Source organism: Vulpes lagopus, chromosome 5, assembly GCF_018345385.1.
Source record: "Vulpes lagopus strain Blue_001 chromosome 5, ASM1834538v1, whole genome shotgun sequence".
Taxonomy (NCBI): Eukaryota; Metazoa; Chordata; class Mammalia; order Carnivora; family Canidae; genus Vulpes; species Vulpes lagopus.
Genome location: NC_054828.1, coordinates 1,958,885 through 1,972,496, shown reverse-complemented (window position 1 = coordinate 1,972,496; position 13,612 = coordinate 1,958,885). Strand labels below are relative to the sequence as shown.

General features: G+C 67.0%; 1 protein-coding gene across 2 annotated transcripts in view; it reads left to right on the top strand.

Moving 5' to 3' along the window:
* TAFA5 (TAFA chemokine like family member 5) overlaps window positions 1-13,612 on the top strand; it is a 151,132-nt gene that overhangs the window by 59,368 nt on the left and 78,152 nt on the right. The window contains exon 1 of one of the 2 annotated variants that reach the window (XM_041756828.1): window positions 2,070-2,272. The exons of the other annotated variant lie outside the window; for it this stretch is intronic. Coding sequence (XP_041612762.1) covers window positions 2,182-2,272 — 91 coding nt within the window. The 5' untranslated portion in view covers window positions 2,070-2,181. Of the gene's footprint in view, window positions 1-2,069; window positions 2,273-13,612 lie in introns of those variants that run through there. 2 annotated transcript variants of the gene reach the window in all.

The window sequence follows — 13,612 nt, the reverse complement described above, 5'->3', positions numbered from 1 at the left end:
TGAGGAATGACAGCAGTGACCTTGGTGGAGGTCAGACTGTGCACACGAGGCAGGACGGTTCCCCCAGTGATTGCCACAGGTAGGGTATTACTGGAAAGTGTCTAGGGGGTGAAGGCAGGGGAGCAGGACAGGAAACGGGGCTCCGAGAAGGGGCTGCAGAACACCAGCCCTCTCTGAGGTCCCGAGTCGCTGGCTGGGGCGAGACCAGGGCCACTTCTCTGGGTGAGGGTTGGGACTGGCACCCTCATCTCACAAGGCTTCCCAGGAGGGCAGGGGCCTTGGGGACTGATGCCCCCGGAGGTGTGGGAGGGACTCTCAGGTGGCCTCCCCTCTGATCATGGGAGGCAGGCGGTGGCAAGTGGGGTGCTAGTCCTGGCCTGCCCTTCTTTGTTGGATTTGGTGCCTGCATCCATGCATCTGTGGATTTCCGTTTCCCCAAACACACAGTGAGGGCCCGGACCTACCTGACCTCTGGGAGCCCCTTCCAGGTCTGCCGGCTTTCCCTTCCTGGTACATAGATGTCTGGGAAGGAGCTGCCTTCCTGCCAGCCCTACCTTATCCTCACAAAGCCCCTCAGCCCCCCCCCTCCCCCCCGGGGAGGGGAGGTGTCCTTGCCGCCCAACTGTCTGGAGCAAGGCAAAGGCACAGGTTGGTGCAGAGGCTCCGGCTCCCTCCCACATCCCAGCTCTTTGCTGGGCCTTTGAATTCAATTCAGCCAAAACTGCCCAGAGAGGCCTACCTACTACAGCAGCCTCGGTGCTGGCAGCCACCCTCAGCAGGACGCGGGTGCTCCCGGCCCGGGCACCGCAGGCGAGGCCAGTGCCCGGAAGGGAGAGCGCCCCTGCCTAGACCGGACCAGGCAGGCAGGGAGGTGCCCCCGTTGCCTCCAGACTGTCGTGCACATCTGGGCGTTTGCTGTGCGCCCCCACCCCCGGGTGCCGGCCTGCAGGATGTCCCCTCCCCGGGCCCGGACTTGGTGTGCGTGTGTGTTTCCGGGCAGAGGTGCCGCGGGTCGGCGAGGGCCGCCGCGAGGCCTGGGAGAGCCGGCTCGGGCCCGGGGCTGCGCGGCGGGGGAGGGGGCTGGGCGCGCTGGAGGCGGCCGCCCGCCGCGGAGGCTCTGCAGTGAGGCCCCTGCGCACCTAGGTGGAGCCCGACCCGCGGCTTCGGGCTGGACAGGCCCCGCCTGACCCGCGGGCGCGCCAGGCGGGGGCGCTGCAGGGCGGCGGGGTCCCCCGGGTCCCCTGCGCGGCCCAGTGCGCATCGGCGGCTCCGCGGACCGGGCGGAGCGCAGACGGCGGCGGGCGCGGGCCGGACTCCGGCTGGGGCGAGCGGAGCGGAGCGGAGCGGAGGGGAGGGCGGGCGGGCGGCCGGGCCCCACCTGTCGGCACCGCCGCCGGCCCTGCTCGCGGCCTCGGGCCTCGTCCGACCGCAGCGGCCGCGGGGCGCGGGGCGCGGGGCGCGGGGCGCGGGGAGGCCGGTCCGTCCGGGGCCGCGCGGGCCGCGCAACTTGGACCTGGGCGGGCTGGGCCGGGCCCCGGCGGCGGCGATGCTGCGGCGGCCCCGCGCCCTGCGCGCAGCCCCGGCCCCGAGCCCGGCTCTCCGCGGCGGCGGCGGCGCGGCCCCCTGAGCCCGGGCCGGAGCGAGCGCGGCGGCGGCGGCGGCGGCGGCGGGGGCGGGGGCGGGGGCGGGGGCGGGGGCGGCGGCGGCGGCGGGGCGGGGGGGGCGAGCCGGCCGCGGGGAGGGCGAGCGCGCAGGACCCCCTGCGCCGGCCGTTGCGCAATCGGCGGCCCGTCGTCCGGGCCCTGCGGGCGGCGCGGCTCCGGGGGCGGCGGCGGGGCTGATTCATGGGGCCGCGGCGGCCGCCCCCCCGCGCCCGGGCCCCCGGCGCCCCGCAGCCCGCGATGCTGGCCGAGTGGCCGGAGCGGCGGCCGCCGCGGCCCGACACTTCCCGCTAACCCCCGCCCCCGCCTCCCCGCGCCCCCCGCCCCCGCCCCCCTGCCCGCGGGACGCGCATCGCCGCCCGGAGCGGCGCCTCCAGTCGCGGCGGCGGCGGGCGGGGGGCGCGGGCGGGCGGCGGGGCGGCTGCACCCGGCGGGGCGCGGATGCGGCGCCTGCACCTCGGCAGCGCGGCTTCGGGGGCTCCGGGGGCTCCGGGGGCGCCGGCCGGGCGCGCACCGCGCGATGCAGCTCCCGAAGGCGCTCTGGGCGCTCGCGGGGGCCGCGCTCTGCTGCTTCCTCGTCCTGCTCCTCCACGCGCAGTTCCTCAAAGAAGGTAATTGTCCCCGCGCCGTGCCCCGGCCGCCCGGCCCCGCACCATGCGCCGGCGCCCCGCGCCCCGCGCCCCGCGCCCCGAGCCCCGAGCCCCGAGCGGCGGGGTCCTGGCGCGCCTGCCCTGCGGGCCCCCCGGAGCCGGGAGCCGGGGGCCGGGGGCCGGGGGCCGGGAGCCGGGCGCGCGGGCTCCGGGCCGGCCGAGGCTGCCCCGCGCCCCCGCCCGCTCCCCGCGCCGCCCGCCGGCTCCCCGCGGCCCTCGGTAGGTGGCACCCGCGCTCCACGCTGGCGGCCGGCGGGGCCGGGGCTGGGCTCCCGGAGCGAGCCGGAGCCGGAGCCGGGCGCGAGGCCTGCGCGCCGCCGGCCGCTCCCCACTGTGCCCGCGGGCCGGGCCGGGGACCTGCGGGCGGGGGGTGCGCGCCAGGCCCTCCGGGCGCCCGGATCCCGGCCCTGCGACGTGGCCGGGCGCGCGGGGAGGCGGGACCCGGAGGCTGCACGGTTCTTCCTGGGGACAGGGAGCCTGTCTCCCCGATGCCGGAGGCCGCCGGCGCGGTGGGGTGGGGTGGGGTGGGCACCCTGCAAACTTCCCGGCCGGGAGCAGGGCCCTCCTGGAGCTCCGTCCTGCCGCAGCCTGGGCTCAGCCTGGCGGCACTCGCGACCCCGGCGGCACCCACGGCCCCCACGGCTGTCTGTCGGGTGCCCTTGCCCTCAGGCACCCTGCCACCCACCCCAGTGCTGCCCGGCGCTCCCCCTGGCCGGCAGGGAAGGCGAAGCTTAGGAGGGAGCTGGTGTGGCTGGGAAATGCCGGCGGATCCTCATTAGCTCTGGGTTCCTACAAAGGAAGGATTTGCAACATTCAGCTGCTTCCCTGCCTAATTAATGAGCTGCTGCTGGCTTCCCAGGGAAGCAGGTAGGTGTGGGAGGCCAGCCCCAGGCCGGGTGACCTCCCCCCAGCGGCCCCACGTCCGTTCCTCTCCCTTGGGTTTGGGTCCAGGCCCCGAAGGGAGAGGTGGCCGTCCCAGGGGTTTGCTGCAGGCCTGCCCTGCCCTGCGGGGGCCTGATGCGTCGCCCCCCCGCGGGTGGAGGCCAGCTCCCCCCAACACTGGCTACCTGACCTGCATCAGAACCGGGTGGTTCTGCCTTGGGCTGGTCCAGCCAGGCTGGCACGACTCCAGAGGGCCGTTCTCAGCTGTGTCCTCCCCCAGAGGATCCGAGGACCCACCAGGTGGCCAGAGGCCCCCCTGGGCAGCTGAGCCTTGTTCAGGTGTTATGCCCTTTACTTTTCTTTCCCTTTTTTTGGGTGGGGAGGGGATTCGTTTTGGAGAGGGAACGCGTGCTAAAGTTTCACTGCGTCTCTCCAAGGTCGCAAGTGCCCGTCTGCGTGGGGAGTTTGTGTGATGGAGGGAATCGTCCCTGGTTCTGAAGCTGTGACTTAGTAAGCGACTAAAGCCACTGGCTGCTCTGATGGCGTGTGGCTGAACGATTCCCTCCCGCGTGCCCCACGGGAGCTGACCGGTCCCCATCCCTTCGGAGGACGGTGCCATCCTCCTGAGGCCTCAAGCCTTAAGGATGGTTTCTTTTGGTCAAGGGGCAAGAGCTTCTATCCTTGGGTTCAAAGATGCTGCGTGCGGGGCAGGTCAACGTTTGAGCAAATTACCGGGCTCAGGAGTGAAGTATTTTTGAGGGCCGGTTACTGAGAGTCCTTTGCAGAAGATCTCGGCGTTTACTTTGAAGCAGAAACATACATGTCAGTGTTCTAGAAGGCGGTGTAGGAATGGGGGCGGGGCAGGACACGGGGCCGTGGAGCAGGTGCGAGCTCCGACACCACCGAATCCTTTAGCCAGACTGGAAGTCCGGTGTTTGCCTGAGCAGCACCCCCCAGGGGTCCTGGAAGTCCCGTTAGTCGGCCTGGAAACGGTGGTTCTCGCCGCCTGGGGGTGGCCCAGCAGCATCCCTGTCCTTTGACCTGTCCCTTTCGTCCCCTTGGCGGGGCCCACCCTCGTTGCACGGGAGACGCAAGCTGCAGGCGCCGGGCCGCTTTGCTCCGGGAGCGTGCTGGTCAGTGGGAGGGAGGTGGCGAGGCGGGCCGGCAGGCAGCTGGGGCTCGTCGTCCGCAGATGAGCGGGAAAGAGTTGTTTCAATAGCCATTTCCATGAATCTGGTGTTTCAGGGATGAAGAATGGGGGACGCGGGGAGCCGTTTGTCCACACTTCGCCTTTTGTGCGGACATGCAGGTCACCCTGTGGCTGGTCGGTCCCCCTCTGGCCAGTCCGCCTCCCACTGTTTGGGAAGATGAATAGGGCTGTGACTGGGGAGGGACGTGCATTGTGATTCCCTAATTGCAGCCCTGGCTGGCCCAGCCTTTGTAGGAGCGGGCCTGGCTCGGGCAGCTGGAGAGAGCCCCTGGCTGTGGCCGTGGCCGTGGCCGGGGGGTGGGAGGCCGGGGCGCACCGGGGCCCCTACAGCACCTTCCCTGCTCGCTCCTCGGGACACCTGGACCCTGCCCTGGGATGCAGGAGGCCCCGTGTTCGGCTCCTGAACGCAGCGTGCAAATGTACGTTTGGGGATCCTGGGACCTGGTTCAAAACACAGCCGCGTACTTAGGGGGCCGAGCGCCTCTGCCATGGCGAGCCAGGCCCCTGGCGGAGGAGGGCCACCGCTGCTTTCTCCCCTTAGCTCCGCTCGCTTCTCTTTGAGGGACTTTAATAGATCTTTCTCCCGTCTTTCATTCGCTTGACAGATTACGGCCCTGCCCGCAGATTAACGGCTTTTGTGTTGATGTGAAGATGAACAAAACCAGTAAGGAGCGGCAGGGAGATGTGAGCGCCGACCCCTCGCCGGGCCGGCCCCTTGGGCGGTGAGGTTTGGGGGCTTGGGGTTGCGCAGGAGACGAGGCAGGAGCAGGGCCGGGAAGTGCGAGTGAGAGGGAGCCCCCGGGATTTGTGTCTGTAACACAGACAGGAGGTAGAGGTCTGTGTCTGTAAGTCCTTCCGGCGACAGGGGCGTGCGTGCGTGAGATGGGTGAGCCCCGCGTCTGCAGCTGGGCACTCGCCGTGGCCCGCGGGGCCTGGGCAGCCGCTCTGGGGCACGCGCCGCGTGATCAAGTCAACACGACTCAACATTCACACGCGGGGTTAGCTGCTTGCTGTGAACCCAAGGCCGGGGGGGGGGGCGGCATGCTTGACCCCGTCGAGTCCCCGGGTGGCCTTCCGTTAATGGACGTGGCTCTGTGCGCGGATCACTAATTGCTGTCCTGGTCACAAGAGTAGCCGCCAGCACGGAGCGTTCCCGTGTTTGTCACAGCCGGCAGCTAATTTTAAACAACAGAGAATTTAGGGCTAACGGCACCTTTTCGAACGTATGATTCCATCGGAAATATTGATTCAATCAAAAAAAAAAAATGAAAACAAAAATCTTCCCGGTTAGAGCACGTGTGCACCCCCGAGGTCTGAGCGGGTTGGTGAGGGTGTGGTGGTCCTGGGAGCTCCGGGCCGGGCGCCGTGCCTCGTGCCTTTGCGGTGCCGCACACAGGTGTGTGTGCACGCACACGGGAGGTCCCAGCCCTGGGCTCTCCCAGTGGGCCCATGACCCCAACCCCACCGAGGCCTGGCGACTTCTCCCTGCACGGGGAGCACAGTCCTGGGGGGGTCCGGCAAGTGCGAGTGGCTGCGGGGAGGTGGTGGGATCGAAAGGCTCAAGGAATAACCGGCTCCTTTATCATTTACTACCATTCCTCGTGTGACAGAGAATCTAAATAAAACCCACACTCACCTTAACGGGAGGCTGGGCGCAGAGTGTCTGACAGCCGTGAAAGTTAACACATAAAAGGACCGGAAATGGAGGTGACTTTTCAGACGTGATGTGGCTCAGTCCTGCTGTGGGCAGTGGGAGCAGCCTGCGGAGGCCCCTGGGGAGGTGGGCGTGCTACCTGGGGCCCGTGGAGCCCGCGGCGTTGAGGTCACACATGCGGGGTGGGGGGGACCGAGCTGACGCTGCCCCCCCGCAGCAGCCCTGGGAACAGGCCTTGGCCTCGCTGGTGGGAGAGCTGCGCAGAGGGCAGCAGGACCCCTCCCAGGGCCGCACATCCGCGTTTGCGCCCGTGTCTGGGGGGCAGGCCCCCAAGCAGTGTGGGGACCCCAGGAGTGGAGAGGCCATGGGGCGGCCACAGCCCCTCCCTTAGCAGTGTAACAAGGACTGATGAGTGATGTGGGGTTGGATGACTCGAAGGTTCCCCGGGCTTGTGTGTAACGCCCTTTGGCGCGTGGAATCGGTGACGTGCGTCGTGAACCAGGTTTGAGGCACAGCTGCGGACGTGGGGGCCGAGCGCCTGGGTGGTGACGCCAGGACCCAGGCAGGGGCCGCCACTCCTTCCTCTCCATCATGTAGAGGTAAAAAGTGTACAAACACGCGTGACGTGTGTGAAGGGAGTCCTGACAGACATGCACGCAGGTGCGTCTGCCCCTGACGTGGGGCTGCTCCTCACACACGTGTTCTAGTGAATGGATTCGGGGTGTGTTTTGGGTGGACATTAGTGACTCCCGTGGCTGCCCTGCTGCAGGGTGCACGGCCTGCCGTTTGGGAGCTCTTCCCGTGCGGAGGCCAGACCCGTTCCTTGCCCCCCCCCCCCCACCCTGGGTGTGTGCGGCACAGCCTGAGCCCTGCTCATACATACGCTCTCTCGCACACACATTCGTGCACACATGGACGGACGTGCACACGGCCCCTCTGCCTGCAGCCTCTCAGCCCGACGAGGGGCGTGGAAGGGGAGGCCTCTGCGTTTCCCTCCCTTACACCTGACATCATGTGTGGCCGAGCGTCTCCAGAAGGTTCCACGCCTTGCGTGGCCACGTTCCATCCTGTGGAAGGGGTGTTTTCAGAGTGAGGCCCAGCGAGGTCACAGAGGTCAGCAGGACGCATGTGTGCTCACATTGCCCTTTTCTCTGCAAGGACCCACCCGTCCCCTTGCACGCCTGCACACTTACTCCCTTCACACGTCCTGGATGCCTTCGTGCAGACCCGAGCCATGGCTCACACACGCTTGTGCAGATGGCCTTTGGGATGCGGAAGCCAGACTGGCATGGTGCCAGGTGCGTCCCCGGCCGGCAGCATGGGAAGGCAGAGAAGCTGAAGCTTTGGGCGGCTGCATCGGGTCCTTGGCAGATGGGTGTCTAACCCTGTGCCGGGTGCCTGGCGGCTGTGCTCCTTCTGGGCTCGGTTCACCAACATGCATGGGCAGACGACCCCCGGGTTACATCAGCCGGACGGGATGGTGCTCGGGGTGGTGGCGAGGGGCTCAGGGCTCTGGGGGCAGATGCCAAGCCGAAGAGGATGCGGGATGCCAGCTGATCTGGTCGGTGCGCAGCCGCTCACGGCATCCCTGCTGAGTGCACCCCACTCCCTGCCCGACTGAGCGCCAGCCTACGCTCCCAGCTGCTCCCAGCTGCTCCCAGCCTGGGAGGCCTTCCCGGGGTCCTGGCTTCTAGGGCGGCCCGTGCGGGATGGCCAGGCTCCCCGCCCTTCCGGGGGCGCTGACGGCCAGGCCATGGCGCGCCCTCCCCGGACAGATCGACAGGCCTCCAGGACGGGCGTCCCCACGGGAAGGAAGCAGCAGGACCAGCAGACGGGGTGGGGGGGAAGGTGGCCGAGGGGGGCGGTAGGCCCGATCCACCTGCTTTTTCAGGAGGTTCCTTAGTTACCAAGTGTTCGGGGACCCTGGTGACATCCCCCCGCAGATGCTGTTGAGCGAGGCGGCCCACGGCTGCGGGCAGGGAGGGAGGGTAACGGGTGTCACGGAGCTGGGCCTGGGCTGAGAGGGAGGCCCTTGCCATGGACACACCCAGGTTCCCGACAAGCCGGCAAGAAGCCCAGGGACAGGCCGTCCCCATGCTGGGGGGCGGGGGGCACCTCTCTGGACGGAGAGGTGGGGAGGAGGGTGAGCATCTCCCCCGGAAGTCCTGGCTGCACTGGATCGCTCTGCTTTCCCCCGTCCACACTGCCCGCGCGATTTGCCTCCCCGAGCCCAGGGAAGACGTCGGGCAGGGGTGCACGGATTGCTTTCCCGTCGTGGGGTGTCCTTGAGGCCACCGTGACCGTCTGTGCCTGCCACGCTCAGCTGTGTGACCTGACGGTGTCCACGGCCTGACGGTGCCCACGGCCACTCCCCGGTGATCCCCGAGGGCATGGGACACTTTTGTCCAAACAGATTTGTGGGAAGTGGTGGTGGAGGTCCCCCTACGTGCCCTGCACCTCCTCCTCGCGGCCAAGAGGTCTGAGGACTCCTGATGTCCTGTGTGTTGCACACTCGGGCCATCGCCTGGGGAGCCCCGCATGGGGCGTCGTGGTGGAGCTCTCGGTGAACTGACACGCGTTCCTTGAGCGCCCCGCCTGGGCTATGTGGGCACGTGCGCAGGGGCATCCCAGGACCCACCTCCCGTGGGGCTGCCCAGAGCTGCCTGCCGTGGTCATGCAGTGTCAAGGGGCCGGCCGCTGTGTCACCCGAGCAGTGGTATGTGCAGTTCCCCTGCGCCTAGGGGCTCGTCGAGTCACTTTGCTCTTGTCTGCTTCTCCCTGAATGGCGGAGGTGGAGGCCGGCTGCAGGGGGAGGGCCGGGAGCGGAAGCAAAGGACATGCCCCCGGACTTGACTCTCAAGCCTGCGGTGCCAGACGTCCCCACGCCCATAGGGCTCATCTGTCGCGAAGCCCCCGAGTCGTGGCGGAAGGATGAGCGCTGCGGATGCTGGGGCTGCTACCCCCCGCCCGCTTGCCCCAGGTGCGCCCCGCCCTGTCCTCCTCTCTTCCTGTTCTGAACTTTTGGAAACAGACCGGGCTCTGCTGGGTCTCAAGCTCAGTGCCCCGCTCGTGGAGCTGCTTCCGCCCCTAGCTCACGGCCCCTCAGATCCGCAGAGGGGAGGCCCTTGCTCCAAGCTGGGCCTGGGCTGAGGCCCCAGGGATGCCGGCGCTGCATGCGGGTGGGGGGTTGCTTTCCCTTTCTGCATGGGAAGGCCAAGGCGAGGTGTGCAGCGCCCCTGCAGGAAGAGGGCCCTGGCCATCTGGGACAGGTGGTGTCATCCTCAAGGCCGTCCGTCTGCCCTCTGGGGAGGCCATGGGGTTAGAGCTCCCTGGATGCCAGGGACCCGGGCCGGGGCCTCAGTCTCCTGGTGACAGCAGGACCTGCAGCTGGATGTGCCCAGGGGGGTCCCTCTGCCCTGCCCCTGCCCTGCCTGCCGGTGCCCCCAGCTTGTGTGGGGTGGGTCCTAGTGAGTGTCTGTCTGGGGTGCTGCCCGAGGACCCTGCGGGAATACTGTCCCCGCACTGTTCCTGTCCACACTCACCCCTGTGGATTCTAACCCACATCTATTTAGAGGCTGTTCTTTCTTTCTTTCTTTCTTTATTGTTCTCACTTTAAAATGCACGTTCTTTGGCTTGGTCGGTCGAGCCTCTGACTCTCGATCTCAGCTCAGGTCAGGATCTCTGGGTCATGAGTTTGAGCGCCGTGTTGAGGCTTAAGAAAAAAAAAACGTTTTTTTTTAAAAATAAATAAAACCTGCCACACAGAAGGCAGGGTTTATTAACTCGTGACGTGTCTTCTCCAACTACCATGGCAATGAGCCAGGCCCTCTGAGTTGCTGTGCTACGAGCAGAGCCCAGGCCTGCACGTCAGTAGCTCTGCCCCGAGGACTTCAGGATGTGTTCGGTGCTCTGACCCCGGGGGCAGCCGCAGCACCCCGCTCCCAGGACTGTTGCCTCCATGATAGCCTTGATAGGCGTGCGCTGAGCACACACCCAGCGCCTGCTGTATGCCGGGCAAGGCTCTGTGCTGGGGAGCCAATGGCCCCAGGGGGAGAGGTGGGGCCGGAGCTCAAGTGTGTGCACGTGTGAGAAATGCACATGTGGGGCCCCCCAAACGTGTGTGCCCAGAGCATGTGGATGCAGCTGTGTTTGGAGATGGGGTCTTCGCAGAGGTCGTTTAACTAAGGATTTGGAGACAGGGTCACCCTGGATCATTCTGGGTGAGGGTCCACCCTAATCCCATAACAGGTGTCCTTAGGAGAGAAGAGCCGGGGGTACGGGGTGGGGGACACGGCCACCGGGAGCGGGAACAGGCAGGAAGGAGCCTCCGGAGGAAGCAGGGCCCTGCTCCCTGCACGGGGACCTCTGGCCTGCAGGCCCCCCAGAGGGTGGATTCCTGTTGCTTGAACTGCATGTTTGTGGTGACGTGTTAGGGCAGGTGGTGGAGGGAGCACATGGCCGAGGAGTCACGTGCATGTGCCAGGGCTTGGGGGAGGGGGAGGCACGCTCTCGGGGGTGCAGGGGCTCGCCGCGCTCCTCCCCTCTGACTCAGGCAGGGGGCCGGGATGGCACAGGCGCGCGCAGTGGCTTCTCTTTGGAGTGTATGCACCCACGAAGCGATGCCCTTGGAGCTGCAAGTCGGGGTGCACGCTGCCTCCCCAGGTCAGCCGTCGGGTGGAGCAGATGCTGCAAATCCAGCATCTCCCAGAGTGCGGCACACGCCGCTGCCGGCCCACGGGCTGGCTTTATGCAGGACACGGGTCGGCGTTTTGCACATTTTGTACATTTTGCACGTGTGTGTGTTTTTACGGTTACCTTCTATTTGTGGTGGTGGTGCTGCATCCTGGTCACGGGAGACGCGGGCTGCCTCCAGGTGGGAACGTGGTCTCGGGCGTGGGGAAGGCGTGGAGACGTACCTCGCAGGCGGGATGCGCATCTGCTGAGCGCCCGCCGGGTGCGCGGGACGGGGCGCCAGTGGGCAGGGGTCAAGCTACAGGCCCTGGGAGCTCCGGAGACTTCCGCAGGTGTAGGGCGCTGCCCTCGAGGAGCCCTGGTCGCTTCCTTGGGTGTCCAGGCTGGCCAGGGACCGAGAGGCTCTCCGCTGGGGGACCCGGGCTCCAGGGCGGACGTCAGAGGGGACGGTGGCTCTGTCGGCACAGCGCGAAGCACCGCACATGGGGCGCCCCAAGCACAGACAGACACGTGGGGTCCCAACTGCGGAGCCACGTTCTAGAGCAGGGTGTCAGCAGGGCTGTTCCTTCTGGGGCTCCTGGTGCTCCCCGACCCCTCTCTGGGGAGGACCGCCCAGTCTGGGTGCCCCTGCATTGTGGCTGCCGTCTCTGAGTCTGTGGACTGGGTGCCTGCATCCTCACCCCTCCCAAATGCCCCGCTCGTCTCTTGCAAGGACCCTCGTCCCTGGATTTAGGGCCACCCGGATTCAGGATGATCCCATCTCAAGAGGCTTCATCATATTCGCGAGGACACTTGCTCCATTGAGGCCGCATTCTGGGTTCCGGGTGGACCCATCTTTGGGGGGCCGTTGGCTTACCGTGTTAGGGGTGGAAGCAGGTATGCCCTGGCGTCTGGCCCCAACCCCATCTCCCTGGGCTGGAGGCCCCGATCTGGGCGACCATCGAGCTGCAGCTCAGCCCTGCTCCAGGCCGGTGCCCCCCCCTTTGTGCCGGGGTTCTGCGGCCTGTGGGTGTGTGGGGGGTGGGGGTGGAAGGTGGGGCGGGCGGCCAGTGGCTCCTGCCCCTCATGGACGCCGTGGCTCCTCGCCGGGAGGGGCAGCCCGCGGAGTCTACCCTTGTGGGTGCGTCTCCCCGGGCCGTGTGGGGGCCTCCGCTCGGCGCCCCAGGGCCACCTTGGGAGCCAGCCTGCCCGGGACCGTTTGAAAACTAATCTATCTTTTTTTTAAAAGAAAATTGTGAAAACCGGTTTGACATTTGTGCCTGGCCTGCCCCAAAGCGTTTTTGATTCCAATTGGAATAGGCTCTTGCCAATTTGGCTGTTACCTGGTAAGTTATTAAGAACCTGTTTCTGGTGTTTCTTCTTTTATTCCTGGTTTTCCCTTAGCACCCTAATTCCTGTTAGTTGAAGGGTACTTATTTTTTTTTCCCCATTAAGTGTGTGGTTTGGCAACAAAAGTGAAGTGCAGACATTGTTGTTTTGAGTTTTTCCCCCATTGCTGCTGGGAGGGTGTGAACAGGGAGACCGTACCCCACTTTCCATGCAGAATCTTCTAGAATGGAAGGCAGGTTCTCCTGGGTGGGAGGCACTGTTCAAGCAGCATCTCGGGGAGTGGGAGGGGGTCCCCAGGCCCGGTCCCTGGCTGTCCCCTGGGCTCCCACTCCCGGGGGCTCTCATCGCGTGCCTCTGCCCCCCAGCCTGGCAGGCTGGCTGCAGCCTCCCCCCCCCCCCCCGCCCCGGTTGGCTCAGCACGTTGTGGGAGGCCGAGGAAGTGTCCGGAAGGTTCTCTCCTCTTACAGGCTGGGGAGGGACACGGGAGGCCTGGGCCGGGCAGGGGTCCCGGTGAGGACGAGGGGCGCACTGTACCCCCGCAGGGGTCCGAGGCCAAGGTGATGGCCGTAGCCTACAGGGGCCGTGCGTGGTGGAAGGAAACGGTGGGCGCCCTGGCCTGCTTGGTGTGGGGGGCTGGGTCCCCCTGCATGCCAGCCCGTGCTGTGTCCTGTAATGTCCCCAGATGAGGCAGGTGAGCGGGTGAGGCTTGCTGAGGCCACGCGGCCCTGAGCCCCTGTGGGGGGGAGGTGCATCTCCCGGTCCAGGGGCCTCCTGAGCTGCCGTGCACAGGGTCCTGGGCCAACGCCCTCCCAGGGACCTGCCCTTCCCACCCACCAGTCACTGAGCGCCCCCCTCCCTGTGGCCTCCCAGGCGCCGTCTCGGCTCTCCTCCCGGTCAGGTGACTTGGTATGCCTTGTGCCTCAGTTTGCCCCTGACGGGAAGCTGTGACAGCAGGTCCTCCAGGTGGAGGCGAGGGCGAGGTGAGTGCACGCACGCAGGAAGTCAGAGCCACGCGTGGAAGGTGCAGTCCTTGCATCCCGCCCGGCCTCGCCACCCTCCTGCCCGCCCGTCCTCCGACCCGCGCTGGCCCCACCGTGGCCCGCCCTCCACCTGCCCCTTGGCTTCCTTGTTGTTCGTGCTGGGCCCTCCCTCGGGTACTGAGAGGCGATTCTTGGGGGGCTCTGGGCGGAGGGGCACAGAGGGAGGAGCACGGTGTTGGGGGAGGACTGGAAGACAGAATTTTCCAGAATACTTAGCAGATGCAGGCAGAGGGATGTCCGTGAGGTCCCAGCTGTGCTCTCTGGGGCTGGTCTCCGGAGGTCGCTGGGAGTGCCATCAGGGCCCCGGAGGCCGAGCCCACGGTCATACTGGGCTGGTGTTTGCAGAGCCTCCAGCGGGCTCCCGGGGGCTCCCTCAGGGCTTGCTGAGTGAGGGAAGGGGAGCCGTCAGAGTGGTGGCCTTGGCCGCAGCCACGAGCGGACGCTGTCCCCTGGTGACCCAGCTATCAGGGAGCAGACGCGGGGTGACCGCCCTG